At 27.7% G+C, this 12735-nt stretch overlaps 1 protein-coding gene across 1 annotated transcript; it reads left to right on the top strand.

The window, feature by feature from the left end:
* The first annotated feature begins 3269 nt into the window (after positions 1-3269).
* On the top strand, positions 3270-11580 carry LOC111905630 (abietadienol/abietadienal oxidase). The gene is made up of 9 exons (XM_023901322.3): positions 3270-3567; positions 7031-7355; positions 8205-8354; positions 9157-9393; positions 10059-10157; positions 10377-10455; positions 10885-11006; positions 11099-11226; positions 11358-11580. The coding sequence occupies exons 1-9, from the start codon at positions 3377-3379 to the stop codon at positions 11461-11463; spliced, it is 1437 nt and encodes a 478-aa protein (XP_023757090.1). The 5' UTR covers positions 3270-3376; the 3' UTR covers positions 11464-11580.
* The last annotated feature ends 1155 nt before the right edge of the window (positions 11581-12735 follow it).

The following is a 12735-nucleotide window of genomic DNA, read 5'->3' as shown; positions in this document are numbered from 1 at the left end:
TTTTTTTATTAAACCATAGCTTTAAATTTGTTTGAAAAATATGCGGTGTTACATATATCTAATCAAAAGTATTGGGACTTAGCCTATAATCAAAAATAAATAATAAAACTGAACATGTTACACACCAAAAGTCCAATATTCTTCGCATTTTGACTTATTTCTGCTCTTCTTCCAATATTATGTTGTACCCCATTTCTTTTCTCTATGTTCTCTCTTAATTGGACGAAATTAGGCTTTTATTTATAGGGTTCTCTAGCTAACTTATTTTGTAGCGTCACTTTATATTCTCGGTAGGATATAAGTAGGGATGAGAAATTGGGCCGAAAACCCGAACCGAACCGAGAACCGAACCGAACCGAACCGAATTAGACCCGAATAAGCAATTCGATTCGGTTTTCGGGTATCTATATAAGGCTTATACGGTTTTCGGGTTATTCGGTCCGGGTTACCCGAATAAGGGTTTATTCGGTCCAAAAAACTGAACCGAATATGAAGAGTCTTTTTTTCCCTTGCGGCCTTGCGTGAGTCGATTTAGTGTTTAATTTGTTTCTTTAAAAAGTTTGTTATGAAATCATAAGCTACAAAAGTCATAAAAAATACAATATTTATTCGGGTTATTCGACTCCTTAATCATCTTGTACATGTTATTTGGGTTATTCTGGTTATATACTTATAGATAGATTTTTGGGTGTTTTGTATGTTTAATATTTAGTGTTTAATTTGTTTCTTTAAAAGATTTGTTATGAAATCATAAGCTACAAAAGTAATGCAAAATATTCGGGTTATTCGACTACAAAATCATTTTGTATATCTTATTCGGGTTATATACTTATGAAATCATAAGCTTCAAAAGTAATACAAAATATTCAAGTTATTCGGGTTATTCGACTACAAAATATTCGGGTTATTCGGGTTATTCGACTCCTTAATCATCTTGCACATGTTATTTGGGTTATTCGGGCCGGAACCGAACCGAATAATACCCGAACCGAACCGAACCCGTATTGTTTATTTGGTTCGGTTTTCGGTTCATACAATTTGCTTTATTCGGTTTTCGGTTTATTCGGTTCGGTTCGGTTCCGACCCGAATAATATCCCTAGATATAAGTATTTCAACAAATATCTTCGAAAACTCTATTTTTTTAAAATTATCTTCATTTAATTCATGCTTAATCTTCAAGCTACGAAAATGTATCCGAATTATACCTTTTAAGCCTTCAACTTATCATATTGCATTCTAACCTGCAAAATACAAATTTATAAAAATGAAGTACCAAATATCTTTAAAAACATGAAGAAACTTTTAAAATATATTCCTTAAAATATTCATGATTTAGGAAGTATTAGGTTACTACTTTTAAGTATTATGTCTATTTAGCTGTTTGATTTGGTGGAATTTGGAAAATAAGAGTACGCACATCATATTACGTACCATAATGCCATTATTTCACTAATTGCTTTGCCTTAGGCATACATATGAAAATAGATTTGTAAAACAATTATAATCTTCTCTCTTGAAGATTCTTAGGGTAGCAACAAAATCCTTCATTTTTAAATGTAAATGTAATCAATTCACTTCCTCATTCTATCATAAAAGGTTATGTTATGGTGTCAATTCAAATGAAGTCAAACTTAGTATATGATTGTATAAGTCCAAGGAACTTATGATAATGCAACAGAAGATAACTCTTATTTTTCTGAAATAAATAACCTTACTTAGTCTTTGTTTGACGAAGGGACTTGAGACTTGATATCTTCAACTCTAATTTGACCTCCATATCCAAAAATGATCAACTAGTCACCAAAAACGTAATGCATACTTGCTTAAGTTTCATCCCATCTTGAATATCAATAGTAGTATATATTTATTGAAAACACTTAAATTTCAATACAGGCTTTTTGCACTCAGTTGTTTAAATTAAGATTGAAAATGGTTTACTAACAAAAAAAAATAAAGTAAAATTAAAAAGCTTTAAGAAAATATAAATGAAAGTAAGATGTTATACTAGGCAAACAAATGAAATTACATTGCCATTTCTTGCATTTAGTCCTTTCTTGGGCTAAATGCAAGAAATGGCAATGTACTTTCCTATTTTTTTCAAGATAACATCTAAGTCTCATTTTTATTTCTTCTTATTAATTAATTTTATTTTATTTAAGAATTTCATTTCAAAAGTGTAATGCTAGTTTTCGAAACACATATTAATTGAAAACTTATGCTTTACAGTCTTAGTTGCCCATGCAAATTCTCCAATACCTCAATAGACAACCATAGTACCCTCAAGTCTCAAAAATGATGTAAATAACTTCATCACTTTTGTAGTACGTATACACTACCTTGAAGATTTTATGTGAACGTTGACTCTTTCCATTATCAATCAAACAATAACCGTAACCTTCATACGTAATCCATCATAGTGGGCCGGCCCAGAATTGCCTTTATATGTATAGCACTAGTGGACAACATGCTTGCTTTTACAAAAAAAAAAAAAAAAAAAAAAAAAGGGAGTGGTTATTGCCTTCCTATTTCTAAAGTTATACTTTTTCATATTTTATTTAAAATAAAAATACTATAATACTACTTGATAAAAACATATAAATTTAAAGAATAATAGTAGCAATAATTATTATAATTATTTTATTAATTAAAAAATAATAATCGATTCGGAGTTATTACATCCACATACACGTAGTTATAGAACGTTAAAGTTTTTAAATTAAAAGTAATAATAAAAAAAATAACTACATATAGATATGATAAATAAATGAATAAAAATATTGTATTTAGCTTCTGAAATTCCTCTTCTTAAGGAAAGAACGTGGGTATAGTTTATCATAGGAAACTATTTTCGTCAACGATGCTTAAAATGCTCCTTGCTTTAGTTTATTTAAAAATAATACTTTCATATATTTTCATAAACATCCCCTTCAAATTTGTACACCCTTACTTAATTCACGATACTTTACTAAATGTTCGAACCCATTGTTTTCGACTTCTGTCTTTCTCAAATAAACTTAATTAATAATAACTAATGAAGTTAGGATCTCAACTCTCAACTAAAATTCTAACGTAACCCTACTTTTATAGAAATATGCAATTTAACACCCTAAACAACTTAATTTTCAAGGGAAAAATGGAGAAATGTCTCAAACATCAGGGTTGCAACATTAAATATACGTAAGAGAGTCTTTATGTTGTTTAAAAGCCAGCAATCACCTAAAGAACTCAAAACACCACCATTATATATACCAACCTTCACCGCCACCGGCCCACCGCCACTCCTCCGCCATCGTCTTGCTTGACCACCGACACCACCATCATTAACTAGCTTCTCAAGCTCATCGCATCATCACCTAGCTTCACCACCATATCATTATGGTGTGGGGCTATGTGATCCCTGTGTTGTTGTTATGTATATACGTGGCAAAATCTGTAAATTTAAAAAGAAACAAGGGTAAACTCCCTCCAGGAGGAAGAGGGTGGCCTATAGTTGGAGATAGCATCAGTTGGTATAATTCTGTTGCAAGCTCTCATCCTGCGACGTTTGTCAAACAACAAGTTTTAAGGTACGTGAAACACAAAGGCAACTAGGTTAACGTGAAATATCATAATCATACTCGATTCATGTAATAAATGGTAAATCGATGTTTTTAAACTGATGAAGATAAGAGTTGATATTCATTAATTCAACTCTTAGCAGTTTAAAAACTCGATTAGCTGTCGGCAGCCGGTGGGAGTTGAAATCACAACTCTTACTGTTCCGTATCTTCAGGCAATGGAATAGGGGTCTACCGTCTACGTCTCATAATAGGCTTCTACACGTTTCTTTTTTTTTTTCGATTAAAATAATGCATACATGTTCAAGAAATAGGATTCAACCCATATATTGTTTTAGTGTAAATTACAGAAATGGTCTCTACGACGGTTTGGTTGAAATTTCCCTGTTTAAAATTTGATAGGTTTATATTCTTATGTCTCTGAATATTGCATTGAGTTCTTTGGTCTTTATTTTAAAAGATTTAATACAGATTATTTGTAAAATTATTTTTGTTATTTTTTAAATCAGTTATCTAAGTTATATAAAATCAAATTATGATTACTCATAAAAAGATTTTGTGATTTAAAAATATTTTAATATTTTTGATGTTTTATATGAATATATTATTTAATGTTGATTTTTTTTAAAGTTTTGTAGGTTTACATTATATAATGATTTTGTTAACGGTTTTTTTTAATTAATAAATTAAAATAATAAACCGAATAACTACAAATAGTCTAATATAATTATTTAATGTTGTTTTTTATGTGTTTTTTGTTTATATCATTCACTTACATGTTAGTTTTTGTTCTTTTGTTTTTAGAAGTTTTATGGTTTTATGTGTTTTTTGTTTACATCATTTACTTATATGTCAATGCTTCTTTATTTATTGTCTAAATAATTATATTATTTTCATATAAAAACCAAAGTAAAACTATTCAATCTCTCTCTCTCTCTCTCTCTCTCTCTATATATATATATATATATATATATATATATATATATATACACACACTGTTCAAGGAAAAAGAAAAAAACATTTATTAACTAATTTTATTGTAAAACTAACAGTTATCCGGTTATTGTTTTAATTTGTTTATTCGAAAAAAAAGTCAAAAAAATCATTATAGAATTTAAACAAAAAAAATATCAAACCAAACAACATTAAATAATATATTCAAATAAAACGTCAAAAATATTAAAAGCTTTTTAAACCACGAAAACAAAGAAAAATAAAGAAATAAATCAATAAGTAAATAATTTAATTAATATGATTTTCTAAAAATTTAGAAAATTGATTTAAATAAATAAAAATAATCTATATTAATTCTATTAAAATAAAAATAAAAGAAATAATTTATATATATATATATATATATATATATATATATATATATATATATATATATATATATATATATATATATATATATTAAATTGTGAAAAGAAAAAAAAAAGTAATTTGGTTTTTTATATGGAGCAATGACCTTCAGTGTAATATTCACAAACATCAAGGATGAAACCTATTAAATTTTAAATTTAAGGACCAAAACTAAAATTTCAACTAAACCACAGGGACTATTTCTATAATTTACTAATCATTTTATTTTCTTGTTTCGAATCGGTATATAAAATTAAGGACCAAAACTAGATATGCTTCATATACGGATTCCGTTATACTTTTGAACTTTCATGGCTCATTGAATTATTTCAATTTTATTTGAACGCTAGAAATATTACCTTTTCATATGTTATTTATACCTTTTTATATACTCACAACTTTTATATAACAGCCATTACTTTTAATTAGTCTTAATTTGTATTCATAATATTTTCATATACTAGTTTCTTTCTTACGTAACATTATATAAAACCTACTATCTTTTGACAGTTTTAATTTGACAATTAGGACTGTTATTTTCTAATATACAGGTTCCAATAATAATAATAATAGCAATAATAATAATAATAATATAAAATTTGTAAGATATAAATACATTTTCTTTTTAATTAACCACATTTGTATCAAACAGGTTCGTCCCAGAGGGTGGGCGATAGGAACGACCGTCCATGGCCCAACTTTATAAAGGGCCCAAATTATTTTATGGAAATTGTTATATTTAAAAGATAATAAAAAATAATTTTTTTTCAATTATTGAGTTATTATAAAAAAACTTAATAAAAAAATTGTATTTTAAGGGTTCATTTTTCCCTCTCGCATTGGACCCAAAATAATTTTGGAACGCCTCTGGTATCAAATGTAAAAACAATTTTATTACTGAGTTACCGGTGAATGTTATCAACATTTTGCTTTGAACTTTATCGTCTGACTAAGCCAAAATTGGATCGTCTACTAATAGTAAAACTTTATAAATTAAGTATATATTTTTAAAATGTAAATATATGCTTTTATTCCAATTATAAAACAAATATGTTTGAAAAATAAAGGATTTCTTCAAAATTATTTATGTATTAGAAGAACAGCTGTTTTAAAAATATAAATAAAAAACTAACAAATTCAATAAAAACATACTTATATATAAAGTACTAAGAAGATGAGAATGAAACGTTCAAAATGATAAAGTACAGAAACTAACATATTTATATAATTTTGTAAGAAAATGGGACATATTTTTAGCCAATCATTCTGGATGTCAACAAAAAATATTATAAAATATAAAATAAATTAACATTAAAAAAAGTAAAATATTATTTTCGTCATCTTTTTGTCAAAAAAAATTACGGTTTTTAAAATCACATCCAATATTCTAACGAAATATTATACTAGATGTAAAAACTCATGTATTATACGGGTTGATTAAAAAAATAAAATATTAAAATGTAAATAACAGTATTTTTAAAATAAAATTTTGAAATAAGTAACGAAGAAACATATTAATTGTAATTTATTATATATTTATTACATTTGATATTTTACATATATAAGTATAAGATTGTGTGGTTTTTTAATATTAAAATTCGAAAAAAAAAAAAAAACATAAATTGACTTGTGGATATTATTTATTTAAAAAATATCATAAAATTACAAGTATCAAAACTAATTAGAAATTGACATGTGGTAAAAAAACATTCATTCACTAGAGATGATGATGATGATAATTGTATGTTTATGTATGTTTATTTTCTACTAGAATATTACAAAACATAATTTTTTTAATTTTTCAATATTTTCAAATAGAATATTACGTATATAATTATTCCAACAAAAGTTATTATGAACAAAATTTTGGTTGAAATATTTGTATGCGAAACTGATCTGTTTTTATTTTCTTAAAAAATAATTGACGAAAATTTATAAATTTTTTTTTGCTTTATTTTCATTTATTGTATTATTTTAATTGCTTTTCATTTTTTATCTCCATATTAATGACTGTCATTGAGGTCACGCGTCTTGCAAAAAAACTCATGTCTCAAATGAACCTTTAATTATATACATAAATTAATTTAACAAAAAATTGTATAAATTATAGGTATGGAAAGATATTTTCATGCAATATATTTGGAAGAAGGGCAGTGGTATCGGCTGATCCCATTTTTAACAAATATGTGATGCAAAACGAGGGAAGGTTTTTCCAATCAAGTTACCCAAAGTCGTTTCGAGACCTTGTTGGGAAAAATGGTGTCATCACTGCTCAAGGCGACCAACATCGGAAGCTTCATACAATTGCTTCAAATATGATGCGCACTGACACCCTTAAATCTCGTTTCTTGATAGATATACAGCTTGTTATGCATCAAACATTTGCCACTTTGCATCATAATCAGACCATTTTGCTTCAGGATGTTTGTAGAAAGGTTAGTCACATTATATATAATCTTAATTGTCATCTGGCTTATATTTCGAATTTTTGGTACATAAAAAAACGCATCAATATATAATGAAGACTTATGAAAATGGAATATTTAACACAAGTACACAACATAAATTATTTTGCACAAACTACCAAGTATGACTCGTGGGGGAGTTCAATAGGTTGTTCTGTGGTGATAAATATGCCATGCATGTGCCGATAGAGGGGATGCTGAAAGTCAACGAGTATCTTGCTTGAAAGTCAAACTCATGTGGGAAATTGATTATGTGTAGAGAAAGTACATAATTACCACCTATACATCAGTTTGACATGTAGTTTTAGTCCTTCAAGTATGCCAAGTCCAACATCTATAGTCTTTTAAACCATGAGTCGTATTACGATTGTAATTGATTCGATTTGACACAATTTTAGTAAAATCTCAAACTAAACTAAACCAAAGAAACAACTTTGAATAAGTGGTGTTTTATTTATATAGTTAGATTAGTGATTTGATAATAAGATAAAGCTAAATTAAACAATTACTTATTACCATGGCGTGTTTCGGTATTTGCATATTTGTATATTGGTATTTATATTATGACAACAACTCAACAAGAGTATCTGATATCATCTTATAAATAAAGAAGATTTTCGCTTTAGTAATTAATTAATTAGATCTACCCCATGATGTAAAAGTGTTTGAAACCTTTTCTTTTAATTAATTAAAAAACCCCAAGCTATAATGATTCGTAATAAACATTTTCAAACACGACACATACACACTTTTTACTAATATAAGATACCAAGATACTTCTATGTGATTTGACTAGTTGTGTGATATTGTTGGTTTTAGTTGGCTATAAACTTGATGGTGAATCAACTCCTAGGGGTATCAAGTGAATCAGAAGTCGGTGAAATGGCGCAACTCTTCTCAACCTTTGTAGATGGTTGTTTGTCACTTCCCGTCAGTTTGCCTGGTTTTGCTTATCACACTGCTATGAATGTAAGTGATCATTTAGTTAAACGTCTACTTTATATGTACAACTTACATTTTAGGTTTGGATATCAGGTATATATACATAGGGTACGAATATCTTTGATATCCGTATTCAAGACTATATGTGGAGTCTTTTGAAAACTAATGAATGTTTGGATAAATTAGATTATAGTTTATTAGTTTATTGCTTATTAGTTTATTTGCGGTGGGAATAAGCAATAAACAATAAGCAAGGGGAAGATGTTTATTAAAATCAGTTTATTTAGTTTATCCTTACCACAATAAGCTGATTTTTAAAGATTCCTATCAAAACACTTAAACTTGGTTTATTATGGTGGAAATAAGCAATAAGCAATAAACATCCTCTTTTTTCCTTATCCAAACACCCCTAAGTCCCAAAAATAGAGTTTGTAACCATACCTATGGGTAGGCATGTTGGATATTCATATATTAAAGTTAATATGATATTTTACATATGGTTGTATTTGTGCACTTCTAATTAAACTTTTACATGTTTTTTACTATGCTCTTGTAATCATTATTTTTAAATATGTAAACCCTCTTGTGTTAACGTAAGAGGTGATTTAATATTTGCTAATTCATTTGAAACATAATTATTATAATTTTACTAAGTAATATGGTTGAATTGTATTACAAAAATGTGGCTTCTTTTGTACTCATGTGTCAATAACCTATACATTTTGTTGTACTCAATGAATTTGTTTTAAAATTGTTCTTGAAGTTATATTACAAAAATATCAACCGTTAAACAAGTATGACTAAAGTTATTGAAATGATTGTTTCGCAGGCAAGGAAAAATATAATTAGAAAGATTGAGAAAATAATACATGAAACGAGGCATGGTGAGTGTGATGGTGATGGTGGTTTGGTTGGAAGACTAGTGGAGGAGGGAAGTCTTCGAGACGAAGCAATTTCTGACTTCATCATTAACCTCTTATTCGCCGGAAATGAGACAACCGCTAAAACCATGCTTTTTGCTATATATTTCTTGACCACTTCTCCAGAAGCTGCTAATAAACTTTTGGTACTGTGTTTTTTTTTATGTAAATATAGGAAGACATCGAAACTTACCATTAACGCTACATTTGATGAACTAAAAGCTAGTTGATGGTTGATTAATAAGCTAGGTGACAAGGTAGGTGAAATATGTAATATGACATAAAATGGTATATAACAAATTGAGTATTTTTATAATTAATAAAATATATAGCTAGAAGAGTTAAAATAACATTTTATAAGGTTGTTGAAACGCTAGAATGAATAACTTTTTTAAAACGTAACTTATAAGTTACTTTTTGTTTGTGAAACATGATAATCTAAAACTTCAAAATAAGATAGCATATAAGCTAACCATGCTTTAAAGAAATATATAAGGAAATCTTAAGAAGAGAAAATATAATAGAATATACTTTAACTAAATAGAACATACTTCATTTTGTCCATTAATTTAATTTATTCAAAATGGAACATATATACTTGTATTCTTTTTGGGATTTATATACTAGTTTTTGTATGTTATATTTATATACTGATCTTATCGTCGAAGTAGCTACATTGGCTCTTCTTTATCATTTGGAGACTATACTTTTTGCAACATACAAAACCATGTATTGTGATAGTAAAGATATATTGTGAGGATGTATTTTATTCATCTTTTAAATCTTATACTTTCGTTAATCATGTATATAGGAGGAGCACCAAAATATAAGGAATAAAAGACTTGATTCGGATGGTGAAATATATATGTTAACATGGGAAGACTACAAATCGATGTCATTTACACAGAATGTAAGTAGTCTCTTTACTCATTTCCTTTCAATTCATGTTTTATTCGTTATATGGAAGACTCTTATTACATGTTATTAATAGAACTATGCTCTTATTTATTATGATCAACTTTAATCTGCATTCTGAAAGAGTTTCTAATTTTTTATTGTTACATGAAACATTTATATACTTAATTGTATAAGCACATATCATAACCATTATTATTGTCACTTGATGCAGGTTATCGATGAAACTCTTCGCCTAGGTGGGATAGCAATTTGGTTGATGAGGGAGGCCAAAGAAGATGTTGAATATCAAGGTATATTTATTTTCACTTCAAGTTTTATATAACTATCATAAACAAAATAAAGTCATGAGGTGTTTTGGATTGCTTATTCGAAAGTGTTTATTGACTTATAACGATTTCACACCCCTAATATAGAGTTTTAAGCGTTTGTATATAAAGATTTCATAAATACTTATTGATTTAAATAAGGGGTTTTAGATAAGTTATTTCCTCATTACACTTATAAACACAATTTGTCTTATACCTTGCACTTTTTACTAAAAAAAAATATGGGTTGTTTTAAATAAACAATCTCAAACACCCCCTTACTATGCCTTACTTGGTTGATTTATGTTGTTACATACATGTTTGTCGCCCATTCAATAAGAATATGATAATTCAAAAGCAATATTTCATGCTCACTCATGGCAATTACTTGGTTAATTTGCTTACGATATGTAGATTACGTTATCCCCAAAGGAAGCTTTGTGGTTCCATTTCTTTCGGCAATTCATCAAGACGAAAACTTTCATGAAAAGGCAAATAGTTTTAATCCTTGGAGATGGATGGATCCCCAAAACCAAGTAAGTTTTATATATATTTCATTTTATATATTTTGTTACACGTGTACTTTACCTTTATACCATATTAAGAACCTTAGTTATATTGCTAAAAGGACAAGAGAAATTGGAGAACTAGTCCATTTTATTCACCATTTGGAGGAGGAGCTCGTTTGTGTCCTGGGGCAGAGTTGGCACGACTTCAGATCGCCCTCTTTTTACATTATTTTGTTATTTCTTACAGGTTTGACTTTGTTTTAAAAGCTTTAATCTTGGTTGGTATGTTTATGCATTCATGCATGTATATATACATTTATATATGTGTATGTATGTCTATTAGGAATCCAACATGACAAAATCATTTACTTGTTTCAGGTGGACCCAAGTTAAGGAGGATAGAATGTCATTTTTCCCATCAGCAAGATTGGTTAATGGATTTCCAATCCAACTAACTAAAATTAATTTGGCATCATCTATGTAAATGTGTCTACGTGGGTATATATATAAGGAAGAGGACCTAGGACTAATTAATATAAAGTTATGTTTATATTCATGGATATATATACACAATAAGTGAGACCCTAATTATGATGACAAAGCCTTATATACTTTGAACACGTTAATACAGAGCATCACAACCTTATTGATTTATTTAATTACACCGTATGAAAAAGTAACTTCAAATATCAAATTCTCCTTAACTTCTTTTATTTCAACTACAAATCATGTATATAAATTTACATAATTTGTGAAAGGGTCGTTTTTTTTTATTAAGGGGGTTTTTTGGGAGCATGGGAGTATCTATTATGTAGCATGGGGTAAGACATGTTACCTTTCAAATTTTCTCGTCGAATGTAAATTTAGTGAAAATTCATCGAAATGTGTCACAAATTCATTGGAAATCCATGCCAAATCTATTATGAATCTGTTGACAATCCATCACAAATCTAATAATTGTGAATCTAGAGTAAATTTGTTGGTTTCTTGATAATTTTGTGATGGAAAGGCCTTCAGAAATGAAATTTTTTTAGTAGTGCAATCTTTAAAAAAATTGTGCAACCTTTCATTTTTTTTTTTAGATCCGCCATAGTTGGGGAGTGTTTATTTTAAATGATAAGTGTTTTTTTTAACTTATTAGCTTATTGCGGTATTAAAACAGAGTTTTTAAAATAATGTTTGGATTACCTTATACGGTGTCAAAATGTTATAACTTGATAAGCATTTCTTTTACTGTTTGGAAAAAAAAATGAAAAATAAAAACTTCCTAGAAATTTGAAAGTGCTATAAATTACAAGGAGTTTTGATAAGTTTGGAGCAGTTTATCAAATATAGTTTATCTTTGGTTATACATCGCTATAAGCTATTTTTAAAAAACTATATATCCAAACACTCATTTTAACTAAAACCGGTATGGAACCATAATAAATCAAAAAACTTATTTTAAGCATTGTCAAATAACCTCTAAATCTTCACTAAAAGCAATGGTAATATCGTAAAAAAGCTTATTTTTAAGCATAGTCAAATAACCTCTAAATCTTCACTAATATGCAATGGTAATATCTAATAGCATGTAAATATCTGTAAATCTTCACTAAAAGCAATGGTAATATCTAATACCATGTAAATATCTATGAGTTGCATAGAATAAAACTATATAATTAAACTTTCTACATAAACATGTTTAAAACAATAAGAAATTAATTATAAAATAAGATTTTTTAAACTAAGATATATAAAACTTTGCAATTATTTC

This window comes from Lactuca sativa, chromosome 8, assembly GCF_002870075.4.
Source record: "Lactuca sativa cultivar Salinas chromosome 8, Lsat_Salinas_v11, whole genome shotgun sequence".
NCBI classification, from domain to species: domain Eukaryota; kingdom Viridiplantae; phylum Streptophyta; class Magnoliopsida; order Asterales; family Asteraceae; genus Lactuca; species Lactuca sativa.
The sequence above is the reverse complement of the archived record's forward strand: the minus strand, read 5'-3'. Positions and strand labels throughout refer to the sequence as shown.

Bases quoted from the DNA above. Each gene is read 5' to 3' on its own strand.
- LOC111905630 (XM_023901322.3), top strand. From the start codon at position 3,377: ATGGTGTGGGGCTATGTGATCCCTGTGTTGTTGTTATGTATATACGTG. The intron at 9,394-10,058 runs GTACTGTGTTTT...TCATGTATATAG, and splicing joins AAGCTGCTAATAAACTTTTG to GAGGAGCACCAAAATATAAG. The intron at 11,007-11,098 runs GTAAGTTTTATA...TATTGCTAAAAG, and splicing joins GGATGGATCCCCAAAACCAA to GACAAGAGAAATTGGAGAAC.